The following is a 19,665-nucleotide window of genomic DNA, read 5'->3' on the forward strand; positions in this document are numbered from 1 at the left end:
ATATATTTTTGTAAAGTACCTCAATAGAAGCAATCTAGCAAACGTTGGGCATTTTATTTTTGCAACAGAGAGAAAAGCTGACATCCGGAGCCGGCCGGGCACTCATGGCTGGGCCCGGCGCTCTGTGGGCGAACGGGTACAATCTCACAGAACACCAACATCAGACCTGGCCTTGTAACCAAGAAAGATCACGACAAAACCACAACGACTCCATAACCATGTCTGAACACAGACAAAGTAGGAACATTTTCCAACCACATCAGTGATCAAACGTGTCCCTATCCTGGCTAAAATGAGACGCTGCTGCTTCTTTACCAGTTACATTTTTAGCCTTGATTCTTTCCTCCTCCTATATAGGATTTATTAACATACCCAATGGGAGAATGACTCTTGCTTCCTGAAAGCATCCAATCTAGAGCGAAGCCCAGATCCCCTCTCGCCAACCCCAGCCCTAGAATTCCTTCTTTCTGACACCCTCTTCCTCACAACCCACAGTCGTACACTTGGTTCCTCTGCTTGCAGGGCACTGACACAGCTCAGTCACTATTGTTAGACATTTCTTTTGCTCCAATTTTCACTGTTACAAACATCAAAGAATCCAGGCTGGAACCGAATTGGAAAACTGAAAGGAAACAAACAACAGGGGGAGAAAATACAAAGGCAAAGGAATGCAAAATTACCCCACAGGGATACATACATACATATATACATACACATTCTTCCCATCCAAAAGACTTAGAATCCTCCTTTTCCTACAAAATCACCATTCTGATTCATGGTCTAATGGTTTAGCTGCTTTCCACCAACAGCGTTCCTCCCATCTACTTTTGGAAATGCCCCACCATTCCTAAAATCCAGGACTGTGTATTCACAGCTCTTAACATGGACCATGACATAAAGTTGTGCTCAAGAAGCAGATTCAAGTCAAACAGTCCTGTGAATGACTACGATTTACTTTGTACTGGTGACACCGACCCACAGTAGTTGCAATTATGACCCCTTGCTTTAATAGCCTGATCTTAAAAAAAGAAAAAACAAAGTTAATGACAGTGTTTGTACAGCTATATATAGAAGGAGAGGGACAGACAGACAACACCTCTCAGTGTTAACAACAGTCAACTGGTATTAAACCCCAGGAGAAAATGAGCAATCTGAAGTGGGAAATTATTCTTACAGAATCATTAACTATTCAAAATACTTAAGAAAAGTCACAGCGCTCTCAACATGCAAAGGACGATATTTTCAGCAAGAAGCAAAAGATGGTTTGATTGTTCCAGGAAGACAGATGGTAAGTTTTACATCCGAATTCAGGGGGAGGCTGCAAACAATATGGAAATATTACATTGGGAAAAGTGAGCTGAATTCATTAAAGAAAAAAGGCTTCTATTGTCAACAGGCTTTTGATGGCTATGAAACAAGAGAAATCGCTGAAGAAATTAAAGTTGCCATGGATCCATCCCAAAGACTTTGGGAATGCTTCATGTTGACATCGAAAAAGCAATTAGTATTTGAGACAAATGAACTTGATTTTTTAAAGCACTGAAGAATGTCTATTTTTGACACTGAACTGATTTCTCTTTTTAAGAACAGGATTTCTATTTGTGGCTTCAGCCAGTTCAGTACGTGAAAAAAACCCACCCAAACACCTTTTGCAATATAGCTGTAACACAACTTGGTGTTACATACCTAAAAAATGTTTCTGAAGGTTATACTTGTGCTGTACTTCCTATTAATGGGTGGCTTTTAATCAATTTTGGTATTATTTAGGGCATGAAATGAATTTCTAGTAATGGAACCGCAATTTATACCCTAGTACTTGAAAAATGAAGGTATCTCTGTATAATGGATCCACCTGCAACCACCAGGATGTAACGTTTGCATATAGAGCCATCTGACCACCTGTAAAGGATCATCCTGGAGATCCACTGGACAGCAGGCCAAGCAGGATAACTGACAGTCTAATCCCTTCTGGCCCCAAGAACCCCTGCTCCAACCTGAGCAGAAGACAGGAAACACGGAAGGAACCAGCTCTCCATTTCACCTGGAGTGTTGCCCTGGGCTGTCAGGATTCTAAAAAGATCTGCATTAGTACAAAAGGCTCCTCTACTGAATCCCCTTCCAGAAAGGAGTCAGAGTGCAATCTGAGGAGAAAAAAAAAAAAAAAAAAAAAAGAATGCCATCTGAGTTTGCAGATCACTGTTGGAAACTTCCAGAAGTTAGCTGATGCTACCATCTCTGTCCTTCACGTAAACTCTGCCAGGAGCCTTCAGCCCTGAACAGTGAAGTGCTTCTCCTCATTTCACCACACACAGACCCTTTCTTTGTTTGCTGACTGACATTTTCTAGCTTACAAAGCAACCTGTCCCTGCGGCCAGGTCCCTTCATTCCACCCTGCCGCCACGCCAAACAGCTGACTATCTCGTTTCTAAAAATGAGCTCGGCTGCAAACAGCATCGTGAAAATTTAATAATTTGTCAAAGCGGTAGAACCAACTATTACCAAGTGTTATTTCAGAGTTCAAAGGTAAAGGTCACAGGAAGCTAAAATTTATCTGCTGACAGAGAAAGCTGAGCAATTTAAAAAAACACCCAGGTAAGAGCTGCTTGGCAGACTTATTTCTAAACTAGAAACCTCATTGCTATGCTCACGTATTGGAATTTTGGCTACACAAGAGGTTACACTTAAAAAAGAAATCCACAGGTTCACAAGTTTGAAAGCTCTCTCCCAATGGCACTTTTAAGAGATGTGCTTTTTCTTCTCCCCCGCCTTTTTTTTTCCCAACATGGAAACAAAACAGAATTTAGAATAAGCTTTTTATGCTCATGTGTCAAGCAGCAGAGTCCATAAATCCAGCTATGGCATTCAACTACTGAGAAGTTACCTTGAAAACCTAAAAATAAAAGTTTATGCCAGACAGAACTATCGCTTCCTCTTCCTAGTCCCTGGTGGATAAGGAGCTATCTCTAAAGACCTCAAAAGCCAGAACCTTAAAAAGGAAATATCAACAAATGTGTCAAACTACAGCCTCAAGTTTTTTTCTGCTACATTGCTGTTCTGTAGGGCCGTCCTGAACTGCACGTTCTAATTACTTGAAGAAACGTTTTTACAGGAATCAAGATTTTTAATAAAATCAGAACTAAAATATTACATGAGGCGTGTCTTCATTATTCTTACCAATGTCTCATTGTAGGCCTTCCACTTACTTAATTTCACTTCTCGAGTCTCCGTGCCACGCTCACCACTGTTTACGGAAGGTCTCAGGTGATTCCAAGATTCCTTTAGCTGTCAGTCTAAGGAAGATCAGGGTTCTTAAGGGTTAAGAACGCCTTTCCTCCACACTCCACCTTCATCCGGCTAGAATAATTTCTCTTTTAAAGGTGGAAGGTCATAACCTCTCAGTTACATGATACTTGTCTTTACTCTCTTTTCTCTCTATAGGATCTGCTATGTACTCTAAACGGAGAGGTCTCAATATCTACAATATATGATCACTGCAAGGTCATCACCATTTCCTCAGCGCTGGACTCTTCAAACTTGCTCTGCTTAGTTTATGGTGCTAGTTGAAACTGCACTTGGAAAGATCAGAGTTGCAACTGGGCCAATGTTGTCCTGTTTTTCTCATTTTTCAAAGGTATAAAATGCCATAACTTGGTTATATTAAAAAAAAATCCTTCTAAAAACTTGCCAACACTTTTAAAATGGAAATGATCATTTCATAGTAGTGCCCCCTTTTTTAAAAAAAATTTTTACATTTATTTATTTTTGAGAAACAGAGTGAGACAAAGCGTGAGTGGGGGAGGGGCAGAGAGAGAAAGAGACACAGAATCTGAAGTAGCTCTGAGTAAGCGGTCAGCACAGAGCCTGATGCGGGGCTTGAACCCACTTACTGTGAGATCATGACCTGAGCCAAAGTCGGACGCTCAACCTACTGAGCCACCCAGGTTTCCCAATAGTGCCCCCTTTTTAATGTCACCTTCTCAAGGCCTTTTTCTTAGTTTTTAAAATCAAAGATATATTCTTTAACGAAATTAGAAATATTTCCTGAAATGTTTTCAACCTAATAAGTGTGTTTTACAACAAAGCACACCAATGCCAAAACCATTCAGCATAAGGGATCTTTAAAATTGCATACCATGCACACGGAGGAGAAAATCCCTCTAGAGATTTCTGCAAACTGCACCAAAGTGGTGCACATTATGGAAATCCCTAGTTATTTAACTGTGTACAAAGATATCATTATAGTTTATTGAATAAACACTACTTTTTTACTGCTTAATACATATTTATATAAGAAACTTAAGGGATCCAGAGAAATCAGTCAATAGTGTGTATGTTACAAGTCCCTGAATGGAAGATACATTTACATAATAATGTTTAAGCCTCTGGGGCGCCTGGGTGGCTCAGTCGGTTAAGCATCCAACTTCAGCTCAGGTCACGATCTCGCGGTTCGTGAGTTCGAGCCCCGCGTCGGGCTCTGGGCTGATGGCTCAGAGCCTGGAGCCTGCTTTCGATTCTGTGTCTCCCTCTCTCTCTGCCCCTCCCCCCGTTCATGCTCTGTCTCTCTCTGTCCCAAAAATAAATAAATGTTAAAAAAAAAAAAATAATAATGTTTAAGCCTCTAATATACATAGGAGAAATTATGATGGCTTTTTAAAGAGAGAGAACTCAAAATCAAAATGTTTTAAGAGCAGCTAATTTGTTTATCATCCCATAAATAATCTCAGCAAAATTAGGGATTCTAAAGCCTAAATTGGCACAAGGATAAATATACAGATTGATAAAACTCGGTCAAGAAATAAATTCTAACATTTATGGTTAACTGATTTTTGACGGAGGCCAAGACAACAGCAACAGAATAACTTTTTCAACAAACGAGGCTGGGACAACTGGACATCCACTTATTTGCAAATAAATGAATTTGGACCCTTACCTCCTACCATACATACAATTAACTCAAATTCTAGACCTAAATTTAAGAGTTAGAACTATGAAACTCTTAGGAAAAAAAAAAAACACAGGCATAAATCTTCATGACCTTGGATCAGGCAATAATTTCTTAGATACAACACCAAAAGCGTAAGTGTCAAAAACAAACAAAAAAGTGTGTGTGTGTTGGGGGTGGGGGTAGTTAATGGAACTTCATAAAATCTAAACTTCGGTACCTCACAGGATGCCATCAGTAATGTGAAAAGACAGTTCATAGACTGGGAGAAAATATTTGCAAATCATATATCAATAAAGGACTTGTATGAACAATACATAAAAATATTTTCTGCAAGTATACACAAAAACAAATATCCCAATCAAAAAATGGGCAAAGAATCTAAAGAGAGAGTTCTCCAAAGAAGATATGCAAATGGACAAATAAGCACATGAAAACCATTAGGAAAAACCATTAGGAAAATGGAAATCACAACAAAATAGTGACATACTACTTCACACCCAGTTGACTAGAATCAAAAAGATAAAAGTGAATGTTGGTGAGAATGTGGAGAAACTGAAACCTTCATGTATTGCTAATGAGGATGTAAAACGGTGCAGCCACTTTGGAAAAGTTGGCAATCGAACTGTGCACTTGAAACTGTTAATTTTATGGTATGCAAATTATATATCAATAAAGCTGTTAAAAACCTAAAACAAATTGATTTAATATCACTTACAATGGCATGTGTAATCATAGTATTCTTCACATCAAAATATAACATATACTTTTGTCAACCCCAATATACTGAGCCCTTGACACATTAACACTTTTAATTTAACACATTAACCATGATAACCAAAGAGATGAACCAAACCCCTGATGTTCTTGCCTGCTCAGCATCTGGTAAATTCTAATTACACAGCCCATCACAATGTTCATCTTTGTATCAATTCCACTTTTCCCAAATCACTCTATCTGCACTTGGAGGTTGGACTAGGGTGTCTGCAGGATGCTCATGTATCTACTCAAGGAGCTCTGGCCCAAACACTATCCTTCCTACACATGCTAAGTAGAAGGATGAAGAGTATGTGATTGGCACAGTTCACCCAGGCATCCTGCAGGTTGGCAAAACATCCATGTAGCAAGACAACTGTGGCAGACTTGATGAGACCACAGGTATCCCTCACAGTATAAAAGCAACTATTAATTAACCTTCACGAATAACCTGATCATTAAGTACACAAATTAACACAGAAAAATTCCACCTTCAGAGTTTGAGTCCTACCATTTGGACATCACCACCCCTATTATCTCTGATATGTTCTTTCATACCAAGACCTCCAAGAAATAGGAGACAAGTGTGAACTTCCTAACTCCTAAAATTGGAAACTGGAACACAAAACCGCATTCTACACTAGGAAAATACTTACACCAAAGTGATTTATCAATTTTAAGTATCTGAGGGATTATTATTAAGAAGGCAGATGAAGCCGATTCCGCAGCCCCGGTCAAGCCTTCAGATGACAGCAGCCCCAGCCAAAATGCAGACTGAAGCCTAGGAAGAGAATCTGAGGCAGCACTACAGAAGTAAACCACTCTGTGATTTTTTTCTGAACTGTGAGACAGTAAAAGTTTGTTGTTTTAAGCCGCTTAAAAAACAAACACACAAAAGAATACTCAGCATTTTTTATCCCCACTGAGTTTTAAATAAAAATGTGGGGGTTTAAATTACAGCTTAGTGAATTTATGCTATATCTCACCTAAAAATTTTTAACTAGAGAAGTATTTCATAAAGAAATACTTTAATAGAGGAATTTTAAAGCTGCTCCTTCCTGAGGTCAGCAAAGACAAGTAAGATAGTTTTTTGTTTGTTTGTTTGCTTTGTTTTGTATTGTTCAGGAGTGAATCAGCTGCAGATCTAAGCTAAAGAATGTTAGATTAAATCCGTAATTCCCACCGGTTGATCCCATATTTTTATGTGAGGCTAATGAGGGTGCAGCCTAAGGATAATGATGAACTGGAGAGGGCGGGAGCTGGCAAGCTGGCTGGCTCACAACCAGAAATCAGAGCTGGTGCAATGCTGGCTTCATGTGGTGGGATGGAATCGGGGATCTATGGGACCCATCACTCAGCCACTATGATGAGCTAAAACCAGGGCTTGAGAAATGCTGGGTATGGACCAGGATGCTTTCCTGCCCTATCAGTCTAGGAAGCAGCAAAACCAGGGGAAAACAACAGACAACTACCATGAAACTCTCAAAAACCCTTTGGTGGCTGAGCCTCACGGTGCCATTCCGTAGGCGTGCACTACAACGGAAATAACCGCAGACTACCTCATCATCACTGAGCTCGAAACTGCGTATGAAGTTAATATTCACTGTTTCAGTACCGTGACAGCGTTTTGTTATAAAAATGGTTAAATACCACTGGTTAATAAAAACCAGAAGACAATTAACTTGATTTGTTCCATAAGCAGAAAGATTCTTTAACTTTAGAATTTACTATGTCTGTAAACAAACATGTAAACATATACAAGGATTATTTCGCTCCCTTATTTTTTAAAACAGCACTAAGATCATGAAATATGTCAGAAACAGGTCAGTAAAGAAATCACCATAATTGTTCTAAAACTTTATCAAGGCCTGCCAGAGATTTCTACAATAAGTGGAAAAACATAAGTTTAATCGCTCTTTTGTTATTTTTTTTAATATATATATTTTTTTAATCTTTGAGAAGGAGTGAGTGACAGATCGTGAGTAGGAGAGGGGCACAGAGAAACAGAGACAGAATCCGAAGCAGGTTCCAGGCTCTGAGCTGTCAGCACAGAGCCCGATGCAGGGCTCAAACCCACAAGCTGTGAGATCATGACCTGAGCCGAAGTCGGATGCTCAACCGAGTCACCCAGGCATCCCATTTCTTTTTGTTATTTTTAAATGCTACCTCCTTTTTTGTGGAAGGGACATTTCAAAGCACTAGGCAGTTCCAGTAACAGCTCTCTCTTTCCTTTTGTTTTTATGTTTATTTATTCACTTTTGAGAGGTGGGGGCAGAGAGAAAGAGAAGCCCAAGCAGGCTCTGCGCTGTCAGCACAGAGCCCAACATGGGGGCTGTGAGATCATGACCTGAGCAGAAATCAAGAGCTGGATGCTTAACTGACTGAGCCAGCCAGGCACCCCTTTTTTTTTCTTGCCCTTTACCTACTACAAAGGAGTATCGTTGACAGGCATGAATCACATCTCCTCAGAGAGATGATGGGCTTAGAATTTCACCCCATCGGTCTTTCTCACAATTCCTCCTACTGAATAGTCAGATGTTAAAAATATTACAGATAAATTAAAAAGCACACAGAATCTCCACCCCCTACCCCAAGACGGCATGTGACGGTAGACCAAAGCATTTACCTTCTTCCCTCCAGTCACAAATTGCTTGCAGCTGGTCCTCACAAAATGCGGGTTCACAGCAATGATCTACAAGGAACAAGGACCCATCACTGGTTAAGGAGCCACCATTAACGCACAGAATGAAAACCAACCCACAGAATGAAAACCCTTTATGCATTACAGGCAGCAGGATCTAAAACTTATCCTGAGATCTAGGTAAGAAGTGGTCTCTTCAAGCAACAGTCTGCAACTGAGGACATCGGAGTTTTTGCTCTTCTGGAAAGCCAGGTGAAAGCTAAAAGACAGGAGTGAGTTCGTTCTAGTTTCTGGCTGCGTGAGGACTCTCTGAGTGCACATCCCCTCTTTAGGGTCAATCGAGGCAGCAAGAGGTCACAAATGTTTGTAACTGAACACCATGAGCTGAAGAAACCCAGAGAGAGAACCCAGCTGTCTCCTCGTTCGGGATGCCCACCAGTGATTTGAGGGCACCAAGTGGAACAGGTGGGGCAACGCAGCCTCAAAGGCATTTAGCTTCACGGTGCCATTCTGTCCCTGTCAGTGGGAGACAACGGGGCTGCAGGACCACACTTACAGAACTGACCGTGCAGGACGTGCCCCTTTCCCTGCAGCCGAAGTTCCTCATTTGCTCTCCACTGAGCCAGTCCCCTCCCAGTCTTCTCTGCCAGCTCGTTAGCTTTTAACTGGATGAGATTTTGAATGATGGTTTCATCTTACTCAACGAGTATCAACTTCGTGTTTTTAGGGCCAGTCTCTACCCTGCGCTCTGCACTCACGTCTCCAACACCTCCACACCGTTTCCACCAGATACACCACAGTTATCTGAACTCAAGACCAAATTAGCAACGTCCTTCAAATCATCCCTTCTTGCAAGTGGTGGCATCGCCACACACCTCGGCCAGAGACAAGGGCCAGCTCCTCCCTGTCTCGTCACCCCATCCAACCCAACACAAAGGCTTGCGAAGTCTACCTCCTAAAGGCTTTCCGCCTTCACGTCTTCGACTCCACCTTGAACGCTCCCGACTGCTCCTGTCACTGAGACCCCGTGATGCCCTGTCTCCAGGACAGCATGAGCCTTCTAGATTGCCTTTTGCCTGCAATCCCTCTCCTGCTTAAATCACCCTCCACTCCGGCAGAGCTGCCTTCCTAAAACACACATCAGATCCTATCTCTCCTTTACCTGTTGATCAATAAGCGTTTGAATAAACAAGTGAAAACAACGAATGACCTATTCCTTCAACAACTCTAATCGTCACTTTAAGGGCCATAACTGTTATCTAAGACTGTTCCTCCTGCCTCGCGCGCCTATCAGCCCTCCAATCTATACTGTATATAGTCGCCGTATTAATTTTCCTTAAGCTTGGCTCAGTTTATGTCACTTCTCTGCTCTTACACATTCAATAATTTCTCCTTATCTACTACACGGAGTCCAAATTCCTTCGCCTGAAAATACAGCCAGCCCCAATCTGCCTCTATGGCTCTCCTGCCAAGTCCGTGTTTTATGCACCATCTAAACGAGGCCATTTTTGCCACTTCCTGAACACAACTTGAACTTTCTGCCCTCTCCGTTTGTATTATATCGTTCTTCCACATGGAAAGCCAGCTTCTCTGTCTGCCCTGTCCATTTCTTAAAGCTCACTCAAACATCACGCCCCCTGTGAAGCCATCACCGCCAAGAACAGCTAGAAGTAACTTCTCTCGGCTTTGGACTCCTTAATATTGTTTTTACCACTTTGGGTCATTAACGACAGACTGGGTGTTTGTATGTATCATCTCACTCACTACAAAAAAAAAAAAAAAATTCCTGAGGATAGCCTGAGATCACAGTCACATAAGACACATCCTATGCTCTTCTAATACCATCAAATAGTATCTAGTACATTCGAAGTGCTGAAGAGACGCTCGGTGATGAAATTGATGGGAGACGGATAGTGCTCAAAGTATTATAATCCTTACGGCTTTGTTGAGAAAATCCTTAGAAAAATTAAAACTTACTGAATACTTACTTTAATGGGACAGTCAAAAGTCTCATGAAATTCTTCTCCAGAATACAGTCCAAACACCTGCACCTAAAAAGTAAAATGGATCCGGTCAGTTCACCAGGACGGCAACAAAGACGACTGCTGAGTCAGTGAGAACACATACTATTGATTAACAAAAAGTAGAATATTTAGTAATCTAGGGCCCTTGTGATCTCTATCAAATATCTAATGAAAACAATTCTATCAGGGTGGGAGTACTCCAACGCAATTAAGCTTTCATAAGCATCTTGTGGACACGGTTCCCTTTACTCACCACAAATTTAATTTATTAAAGGGATGCCAACTTTTAAAAATGAAATAGTTCTGAATCATTTATTAATATTCTTTTATGAACTTCCATAGGCTATCCCTAAAGGAACTGTTTTCTTCCTTTTCCTGAAGGAAATAGGTGCTTCTTTTTTGAGTCATACATACATAAATCAAACATGCAGATCAATGAGGCAAGAGATTAGGTGATCTGCACTTCATTTATAATCTTATGTTGAATCTACTGAGAGTGTATAAATGTAAGATTTAAGTTTCTACTTATCACTGCCTCCCTTGAAGTTGCTCAAGACTACCATACTTTATTCATACTTAATCTCTTTTCTGAGTGGTTTACTTAAAAACTGATTAATATCCATACCGCAAAGGGTGCGGATCACAAATTTACAGCTTGACAAACTTTTTCGACATAAACATACCCCTCCAGACACCATCCAGATCAAGAGGCAGAGCCCAAGAAGCACTTTTGTGTTCCATCCCATTTAGTAACACCTTCACAAATTAACCACTACCCTGAAGTCTACCACCACAGAGAAGCTGTCCTGATGTTTGAACTTTTTATAAATACAATCAAACTATTTCACTGGCTTCTTTCACTCAACATCTTCCTTGTAACATGTGTCCAGACTGTTGTGGATAGCAGTGCCTGGTTGTCTGCCATTGCTGTATAGTATTTCAATGTGTGAATACAGCACAATACATGTATCTACCATTTGTTGGTCCTTTGGGTTGTGTCCAGATCGGGGCTATTATAAACAAGCTGCATGCAATGAACACTCTTTACAAATTTTTTGGTGCACTTAGGTACACATTTATGAAGGGCATACGTAAGTAGGAATGGAATTGTTGCCATAGGCTATGCATCTGTTCACTTTTAATAAACAGCCAAACCATTTCACAAAGTGGTTCTGATCAATTTACACTCTTACCAAACAGGGCTTAAGATTCCAGGAGCTCTCAAACACTTGGAGCTAACCGTTAGGGGCACTTAGAACTATTTCCCAACACTTGGGATGTGTGCACTCTGTCTCCAGTCTCTAGAAGAGTGGTATTATTTTTTTCTTTAATTTGTAAGGATTCACTGGTGAAGCTATCTAGGTTGGATGGCTCTATGTGAGAAAATAATTACACATCCAAATGTTTAAACAGTGATAAAACTATTCAGACTTCTGATTTCTTGTTTTCATCTTAGTAAGTTGTGAGTGGTTCATTTTTGCAAGTTCAAAGAGGAAAACTTACTCACGACATAATTATTGGAAACAAATTCATTCGGTAAGAGATAAAATTTTCAGGACACTCATTTTGGGCCTGCTGTTTTTATAACCTGTGCCAAGTATGTTATTTGGGTTCCAACAACAGCATATGGTATGATATGACAGAGAGGGAATTGGATTTACCCTGAGGTAGTCCTTAGGATGCATTATTGACACGATAAACTCAGGCATGCCCCCCCCCACCACCTTGCTTCTCATTGTTTAGAGGGAATCATCATTACTCCATAGTTAAGATCCCTGGAAACTAATGGCAAGACCCCACCCGAGATAAACCAAACAGTTCTGGTGGAGTGAAATGGTATTTTAAAAGGTCCACAATTGGAATTATGTAGCTAGCACCGAAAATCTTGCTCTGCCTCATTTGGTCTTTTAAGCAACACCATGAGGTATGGACTGCAAACACCATTATGCCTGCTTAACAGAGGAGTGTGCAGAAAAATAACTGACTTGGCCAAGGCCACAAAGAACAAGATGAGTGTTTCATACCCTATTCTCTTACACACTAACATTATATGAGATAGCCTAAAATATGGAAATAAGAGATCTTTCTGCATAAAGTATAAGAAAAGTGGAACAGGAAAATACCATTCAAAAGCCTCAAATGTTTACCAAACTTAAGTAAAGGTGAATGTCAGACTCTGAATTAGACAACTGTGATAAAAAGCTGAAACGAAACGGAGCAGACTTTTTATTCAAATGGATCAACTTCCTTGTGGCTACAACAGGCTAAAGGTGATTTTAAGAACAAAGGTTAGGGGACTTTTTTTTTTTTTCCTAATTTTTTAAATGTCTACTTATTTTTGAGAGACAGAGCAGGAGAGGGATAGAGAGAGAGGGAGACACAGAATCTGAAGCAGTCTCCAGGCTCTGAGCTGTCAGCACAGAGCCCGACGTGGGGCCCGAAACCAAGAAATGCAAGATTGTGACCTGAGCTGAAGTTAGACACATAACCAACTGAGCCCCTCAGGCGCCCGCAGGTGATTTTTACTGTGGAGAAAAGTACATGAGATGTAAATAAATGATGTATGAACCCACTGAAAAAGATGGAGGCATCAGTAAATGAGAAGATAAATATCAGGACTGTGAATCTAATGGTGAAATAAATGATGAATTACCAGGGATAAGTGCCCCTTTAAACATTAGGGACCAATACTGAAGATGTAATAGTAGACCAATAAGGGGGGGAATCAACAGAAAAGAGGTCAGACTAGAACTCTGGGGTCAGTCTCTACTGCTGTGTTTAACTGAATCATCTCTTGGTCAAATAACTGTATTTTCTCTTTCAGTATGGAAGAACACTGTAACTTCTTGAGACAAATCTCCTAACTTGATCGGGACAAGCAGGGTGATTTGTAAAACCCTCGATGTTTTGGTTCACTTCACTAATATAACAAGCAAAACTCAGTCACAATCACACTACGATAGCCAATAAAATCCAAAACCGTTTTTACTCATTTTTTCTCTCTCCCTTTTGATTTATTTTGCCATCTTGTCTGTTAAATATCATACTCGTCTGTGAAAGGAACCTGTTCAATGTCTGCCTAGACAGTTTTGGCTTTAAGGAAGATCTCATCCCAAATAAGGATCACAGAATTAAAGGTTAAAATTGCGGGGCTCCCTTTGAAAATGGTGTCCTTTGGGGCGCCTGGGTGGCTCAGTCAGTTGAGCGTCCGACTTCGGTTCAGGTCGTGATCTCACGGTCCGTGAGTCTGAGCCCCACATTGGGCTCTGGGCTGACAGCTCGGGGCCTGGAGCCTGCTTCAGATTCTGTGTGTGTGTGTGTCTCTCTCTCCCTCTCTCTCTCCCTCCCTCCCCCACTCATCTTCTGTCTCCCTCTCTGTCAAAAATAAACAAACACTAAAAAAATTTTTTTAAAAAAAGGTGTTCCCCAACATCCTCCCCCAACTAGTCACAAAAAATACCTAACGAAGAAAAACAAAGTTCTGAACACTTGGCCGTAGAGTCCATCTACTGCAGTCCGGGAGGAGTTCTCACTAACTCCAGACCATCTCTTTGGTGGCCGTATGAGGACCACGGAGGAGATGTGGTATGTGTTTTACTGCCTGAAGTCAAGAAAGCCTATCCTCACGAATCGATAAGGAAGTTGTGTATTCTTCTCCACTCGAGCATGGAGTTCTACAGATCTGTCAACCAGAAAACGGGTGACAGCCCATCTGATGTAGGAGAACCACGAATGAGGTAGCCAGAGTATCAGAAAACCTCCTGAGAAATGGCCTTTCTCAAACCCCAGGTTCCAAACAGTAACGGGTCAGGTTAGAACAGGGATGAACATGTAAGCTGCCATTTCATCTAGGGTGGTGGCTGAAGAGACCATCACAGAGGAGGTAGCTGGTTTTCATTTTCTCCACCCGCGGAGAGTGTCAGAGACCCGGGAGAGAGGACAGCAAAGGCTGTCGCTGGCGGGGCTGCCTTAAACTGACTCCCTCTGGTCAGAGGAAATCAAGCTCCTTCATGAGGCCCCTGTGCGGAGCTACCCAAAATGGTAACAGGCTGGGCTGAGAGCAATCAGACCCAGAACGTATTTGCCAACCCACATTCAGAAAGAGCTCTTCTCCTCGTTCTGGACTGGATAAACAAGCAATACAAAATGGACACGAGGTCTCTAAAAAGGATATCGCAGAATGCCATTCCAACGACTCGGAGGGAGATGAAGCATGCTTTTACAAGTGTTTACTAGTAACCAGCAAAGAAAGGAAACTACAAAACCATTGGGTGACTTCAATAAGAAGAAAAGGCCTTCATGAGTCTGGAGCGGAAAGACAGGATCATAATAGCTGGCAACTACTACGTGTTTCTTCTGTTCCTGATACTATTCCAAACGATTTATAAGTATTAGCTCACTTATTTCCAATCATCACTGAGGCAAGTGCCATGGTTATTCCCATCTTATAGAGAAGGAAACAGGCTGAGGCACGGAGAGATGACAATAACTTACCTGCACTCACATGGCTACCATGTGGCAGAATTCCATTCCTAACCATTAGACTGCACTGCCTGGCACTCTAAGACATACGACAAGTTGTAAATTTTTTTGTTTAATTAAATATATGTCTGGCTGATATGAAAATAGAGCTGGAAGCAAGAGAAAGATTTCAGGAAAATTAAAAATCCGAGATGGAACAAAACTCTACTCCCTAAGGCAAAATGGACAGTGGGATAAAAGCAAATCAGCAAAGGAAACAGACAAGAAAGTCTCCCCCACTCCAGAGAAGTGAGCAGGATAAAAATAATGAGAAATGAAAGCACACATGTGTGTGTGTCACACAATAGGACCGATTTTCCTTACAACCTGCATATTTTCAAAAGAAGGGTGAATAGTGCTTACCCAGTCACCCTCTTTCCTTGAAAAGTTCCGGTACAATAATGTGAGGAGGGGGAAAAGGCCAGTCTACAGTGGGTTAAGGAGGGAATTAACCATTCACTAGGGTGCCTGGGTGGCTCAGCTGGTTGAACACCTGACTTTGGCTCAGGTCATGATCTCACAGTTCACAGGTTCAAGCCTGGCGTCAGGCTCTGTGCTGACAGCTCAGAGCCTGGAGCCTGCTTCGGACTCTGTGTCTCCCTCTCTCTCCGCCCCTCCCCCGCTCCCACTCTGTCTCTCTCTCTCTCTCTCTCTCTCAAAAACAAATGTTAAAAAAAATTTTTTTTAAATAAAATTAAAAAGGCATGCACGGTTAGCAATAAAAACAGCTAACATACACCTGGAGGGCTCGCCACATATCCAGCACCTCACAACATCCTCATGCAGACCTCCCGGCGTGCCCACTGCCCAGCTAAGGAAATAGAGACGCTGGGGGTGGGGCTGGGGGGTGGGGGCAAGCAGTGAGCCCAGCCCAGGGCAGGGGAGCGGAAATCCCGCCCGGGCAGGCAGGATACAGAGCCATGATCTCAGCCTCTGCATGGTAACTGCCTCCAGCCTAAGTATTATTGGGTTTCTTTGAAGAAATGAAAATAAATGGAACTGAAGCAATAATCAAAATCAGAACTGAAGTAAACTTTCCTGAAATGAAAACAATACTTCAGTATATGGATCACAAGGACTTACTGTGTTCCAGACAAAATTAATGAAAATAGACCCGAACAAGACATAACTTAGCAAACTGAACTACAAGGGCCGTATGCTGTTGTTTTATTGTTGTTATTATTATTAGTCTAAGCTCCAAGGCAGGACAAAAAAAAAAAAAAATTAAAAAGGTTTCATGAAAGAACAAAAGTATGCTAGCCTCAGACACGTCCACAAAAATAAAGGTCAGACAAAAGGGAACAACATTTCCAAAATTTCAAGAGAAAGTATCTCTACCCTGCACTCTATACTAAATTGATTCTAGTTTACCTATGAAGGCGACATATTTTTATCTAGGGGTTTTAGTACACTAAAGAAAGAAAAACCACAACAGCCATGTAAAGATGCATTAGGTCTAGATATCTGCAGTTTACCTTCGTAATAACCTTTATGTTTTCATCATTACTAACCACTTTGCCAGATCATTCTATACTAGCTGCTCAATTTTCACAATACTGGCTAGCTTATATAAATTATGCATACCAGAAGATTTATTTTCAGTTTTATCAATGCTAATAAAACATACGTGAAAACTATTTTTAAAAAATGTATTCTGGGTTGGGGCACCTGGGTGGCTCAGTCGGTTAAGTGGCTGACTTTGATTCAGGTCATGATCTTGCGGTTCGCGAGTTCGAGTTTGGGCCCCGTGCTGACAGCACAGAGCCTAGAGCCTGCTTCGGATCCTGTGTCTCTCTCTGTGCCCCTCCCCCGCTCACGCTCACTCGCATGCTCTCTCTCTCAAAAACAAATAAAACATTAAAAAAATTTTTTTCTTACTGTATCCTGGGTCAACACCAAAATAGGACAGTGAGGAATTGGACTCAAGCGAAAAAGCAGCTATTTGCCAAGAAGTGCAGCAGATGATATCTGAGGGTCATAATCCACCAGACAGAGTTAAAATCTCCCACTTTTCCACAAATAATAATTATTCAACATATAAAGCTTCGAAAATTCCTTGACAAAGTATTTTAATAAAAATCCTTTTTCAGTCTGAAAAACGAATGTTCTCTTTCAACCAATTCAGTTCAATTAAATTGGCTGTCAGTCCACAAGGACTTTTTTGTTCTGTTTTCTTTAAGAGAATAAAATAAAGTTGACCTTTCTGTACAAACCATGAATGTAAAAAGGTTTCAACAGTTTGGATCATTCTCAATTTCCATACATACCAACTCCTCCCTCAACTCTGACAATCTGGTGGACCACAGAATTTTAGAAAGTACTGCAAAATCTGACAGTCCTCTTTGGAAAGCAAAGAGGTTACTGATTACCATTTCAAAAGACTCTTTGGGCAACATTCAACTTAGACATGTAAAATGCATTCTTGGGGCTCCTGGGTGGCTCAGTTGGTTAAGCTACCGATTTTGGCTCAGGTCATTATTATCTCAGGGTTCGTGGGCTCTACCCAACATCGGGCTCTGTGCTGACAGCTCAGAGCCTGGAACCTGCTTCAGATTCTGTGTCTCCTTCTCTCTCTGCCCCTCCCCCACTCATGATCTGTCTCCCTCTGTCTCAAAAATAAATAAACATTAAAAAAAAATTTAAATAAATAAATAAAAATAAAATGCATTCTTGTGGGAGGACTTCATTTTTCTCCTGTTAACAGATTAAACGGGTATAAATTTTTTAGATGGAGTACACGATCTTTCATCCACTCATATTAATGACCCACTGAATTTAGGTCATGTAAAAATACAAAATTAGGTTAGGAAATGCATTCTACTTGATCAGGATCATGTGAGATTCTGGAAGGACTCTTCATGTACTTTCTCCTGAAACTGTTATTTTAGAGAAGTAGCTTAAATACACCATGCATTAGAATTTTATCATTGCAGACCAACATTAGAAAAGACTTCCATCGACTGAAAAACAAAAAAGACATTCTTATAAGTGGAAAATCAATCACCACAGCCACTAAATGTCACAGCTCAACACCAGCAAGAGGCACTGATAATTGTTAGTTACACACCACACAAATGATGTATGTCCTCGGTTGAGGAAGTGGGTGCCAGGTTTTTAGAAAACTGTACATATATTGATTTTACATTTATTTAATGTGGCCATTGTAAGACACTTTATTCTTCTGATAAACTATGATTGCTTATCAAAAGATTCTATAATTCAAGAGAAACATTCATAACTTGTGTGGAAATGAAAACCACCAGCCCACAGAAATCATACCCACAAAATCCAATTTTGTGGATTTATGGCAGAAAGGCATTAAACTACTGTCTTGCAGGAACTGCAGACTAGTCACTGAAGTGTAAGTGGCACAGGGATAATGATTAAGGTGACACGTTGCCCTGCCACAGCTGTTAATCAGCTTAATACTAGTTACATTATTGACATTCTTGTAATTACTTTTCCTCAGGCACATTTGTGCAAAATATATTTTACTTTAATTATGAGCAATCCGAAGCAGGTCCAATACCCAAAAAGAGGAGTCAAGGCTCTCCTAAGGCAGGGGTACAGTGAGCAGAAGGCTTTTCCAAGCGCCTGCAGTTGGGGGACATCCCAGCCCTCAGATGGCTTCTGACACCAGGTCATGGCCATACCTTGCCGTCCTCGGAACACACACCCATGTGCTCTCCACTTTCATCCAGGCTAATCTGATTTATCTTCACAGGACTCTATTAAAAACAAACAAACAAACAAACATGTAAAACTTCAGGAAAATAATCCGTCAACAACCAAATACCTTAGCTCCTTGTAAACACTGAAGTGATACAAATCATCTCTTAGCTTAGATGCAGGAGTGCAACACATATTTTGTTTTTGCAGGTGAAAATGGTGACATATAGCTTTGTTCTCACACATGGAAAAAGATCACCTCAAAATTTTTTATTTCGTGTGCTTGAAGTCCCAGCTAAAATGTTATTTTTGTTACAGGTTACATGCCTTTTTATTTGTTCTGTTCTATTTATTCCATACTCCTAGAATTCCTTCCCAACCAGATCCATTAAAAGAACACAACAAAAGCCAAAATAAAAAAATCAAGATGTAAAGAAAAATGTTCACCGTTTTAGTTCAGTTCATCAGTCACTCTATTTGTCCTTCTCTCACAAATCACTGAATCAATTTGGTATTCATACTTCATGCTTAGTACTTTCAGGAGGGAAATCCACAGGGTCTAGTTGATATTTCCTAATTTGTTCTCCTTATTCTTTCCAGTAATCTCAAATTTAAAAATTCTGTGAAGACCGAATGCAGGCATTCTATTTTGGATATATTTTCCCAAGCGTAAATACCCAACTGAACTTTTATTTTTCACAGCTTTCTGGTTCTCTATGTAGACAGCTGTTTACTTACTAAAATATTCAGATAGGTGGATTTTCTAATAGAAGTCAAAATGTTGGGGATGCCTGGGTGGCTCAGTCAGTTAAGCATTCGACTTCGGCTCAGGTCACGATCTCGCGGTTCGTGAGTTCGAGCCCCGCATCGGGCTCTGTGCTGACAGCTCAGAGCCTGAAGCCTCCTTCAGATTCTGTGTCTCCCTCTCTCTCTCTGCCCCTCCCCGGCTCATGCTCTGTTTCTCTTTCTCTCTCAAAAATAAACATTAAACATTTATTTAAAAAATTGGTAAATGTTGACAACACTAAACAATGGCCAGCTTTTGTTTTCCTTCTTAAATAACTGCAGTTTCCAGCTACTTTACCCAAAACATGATAGAACAAACTAACCAA

General features: G+C 40.8%; 1 protein-coding gene across 2 annotated transcripts in view; it reads right to left on the reverse strand.

The window, feature by feature from the left end:
- The window catches only part of VPS41 (VPS41 subunit of HOPS complex), a 183,462-nt gene that overhangs the window by 88,257 nt on the left and 75,540 nt on the right, over window positions 1-19,665 (reverse strand). For both annotated transcript variants that reach the window (XM_053218649.1, XM_015071615.3), the window contains exons 5-7: window positions 18,538-18,612; window positions 10,328-10,390; window positions 8,325-8,390 (exon numbers count right to left, since the gene is read on the reverse strand). In XM_053218649.1, coding sequence (XP_053074624.1) covers window positions 8,325-8,390; window positions 10,328-10,390; window positions 18,538-18,612 — 204 coding nt within the window. The remainder of the gene's footprint in view (window positions 1-8,324; window positions 8,391-10,327; window positions 10,391-18,537; window positions 18,613-19,665) is intronic.

The sequence above is a fragment of the Acinonyx jubatus genome, chromosome A2 (assembly GCF_027475565.1).
Source record: "Acinonyx jubatus isolate Ajub_Pintada_27869175 chromosome A2, VMU_Ajub_asm_v1.0, whole genome shotgun sequence".
NCBI lineage: Eukaryota > Metazoa > Chordata > Mammalia > Carnivora > Felidae > Acinonyx > Acinonyx jubatus.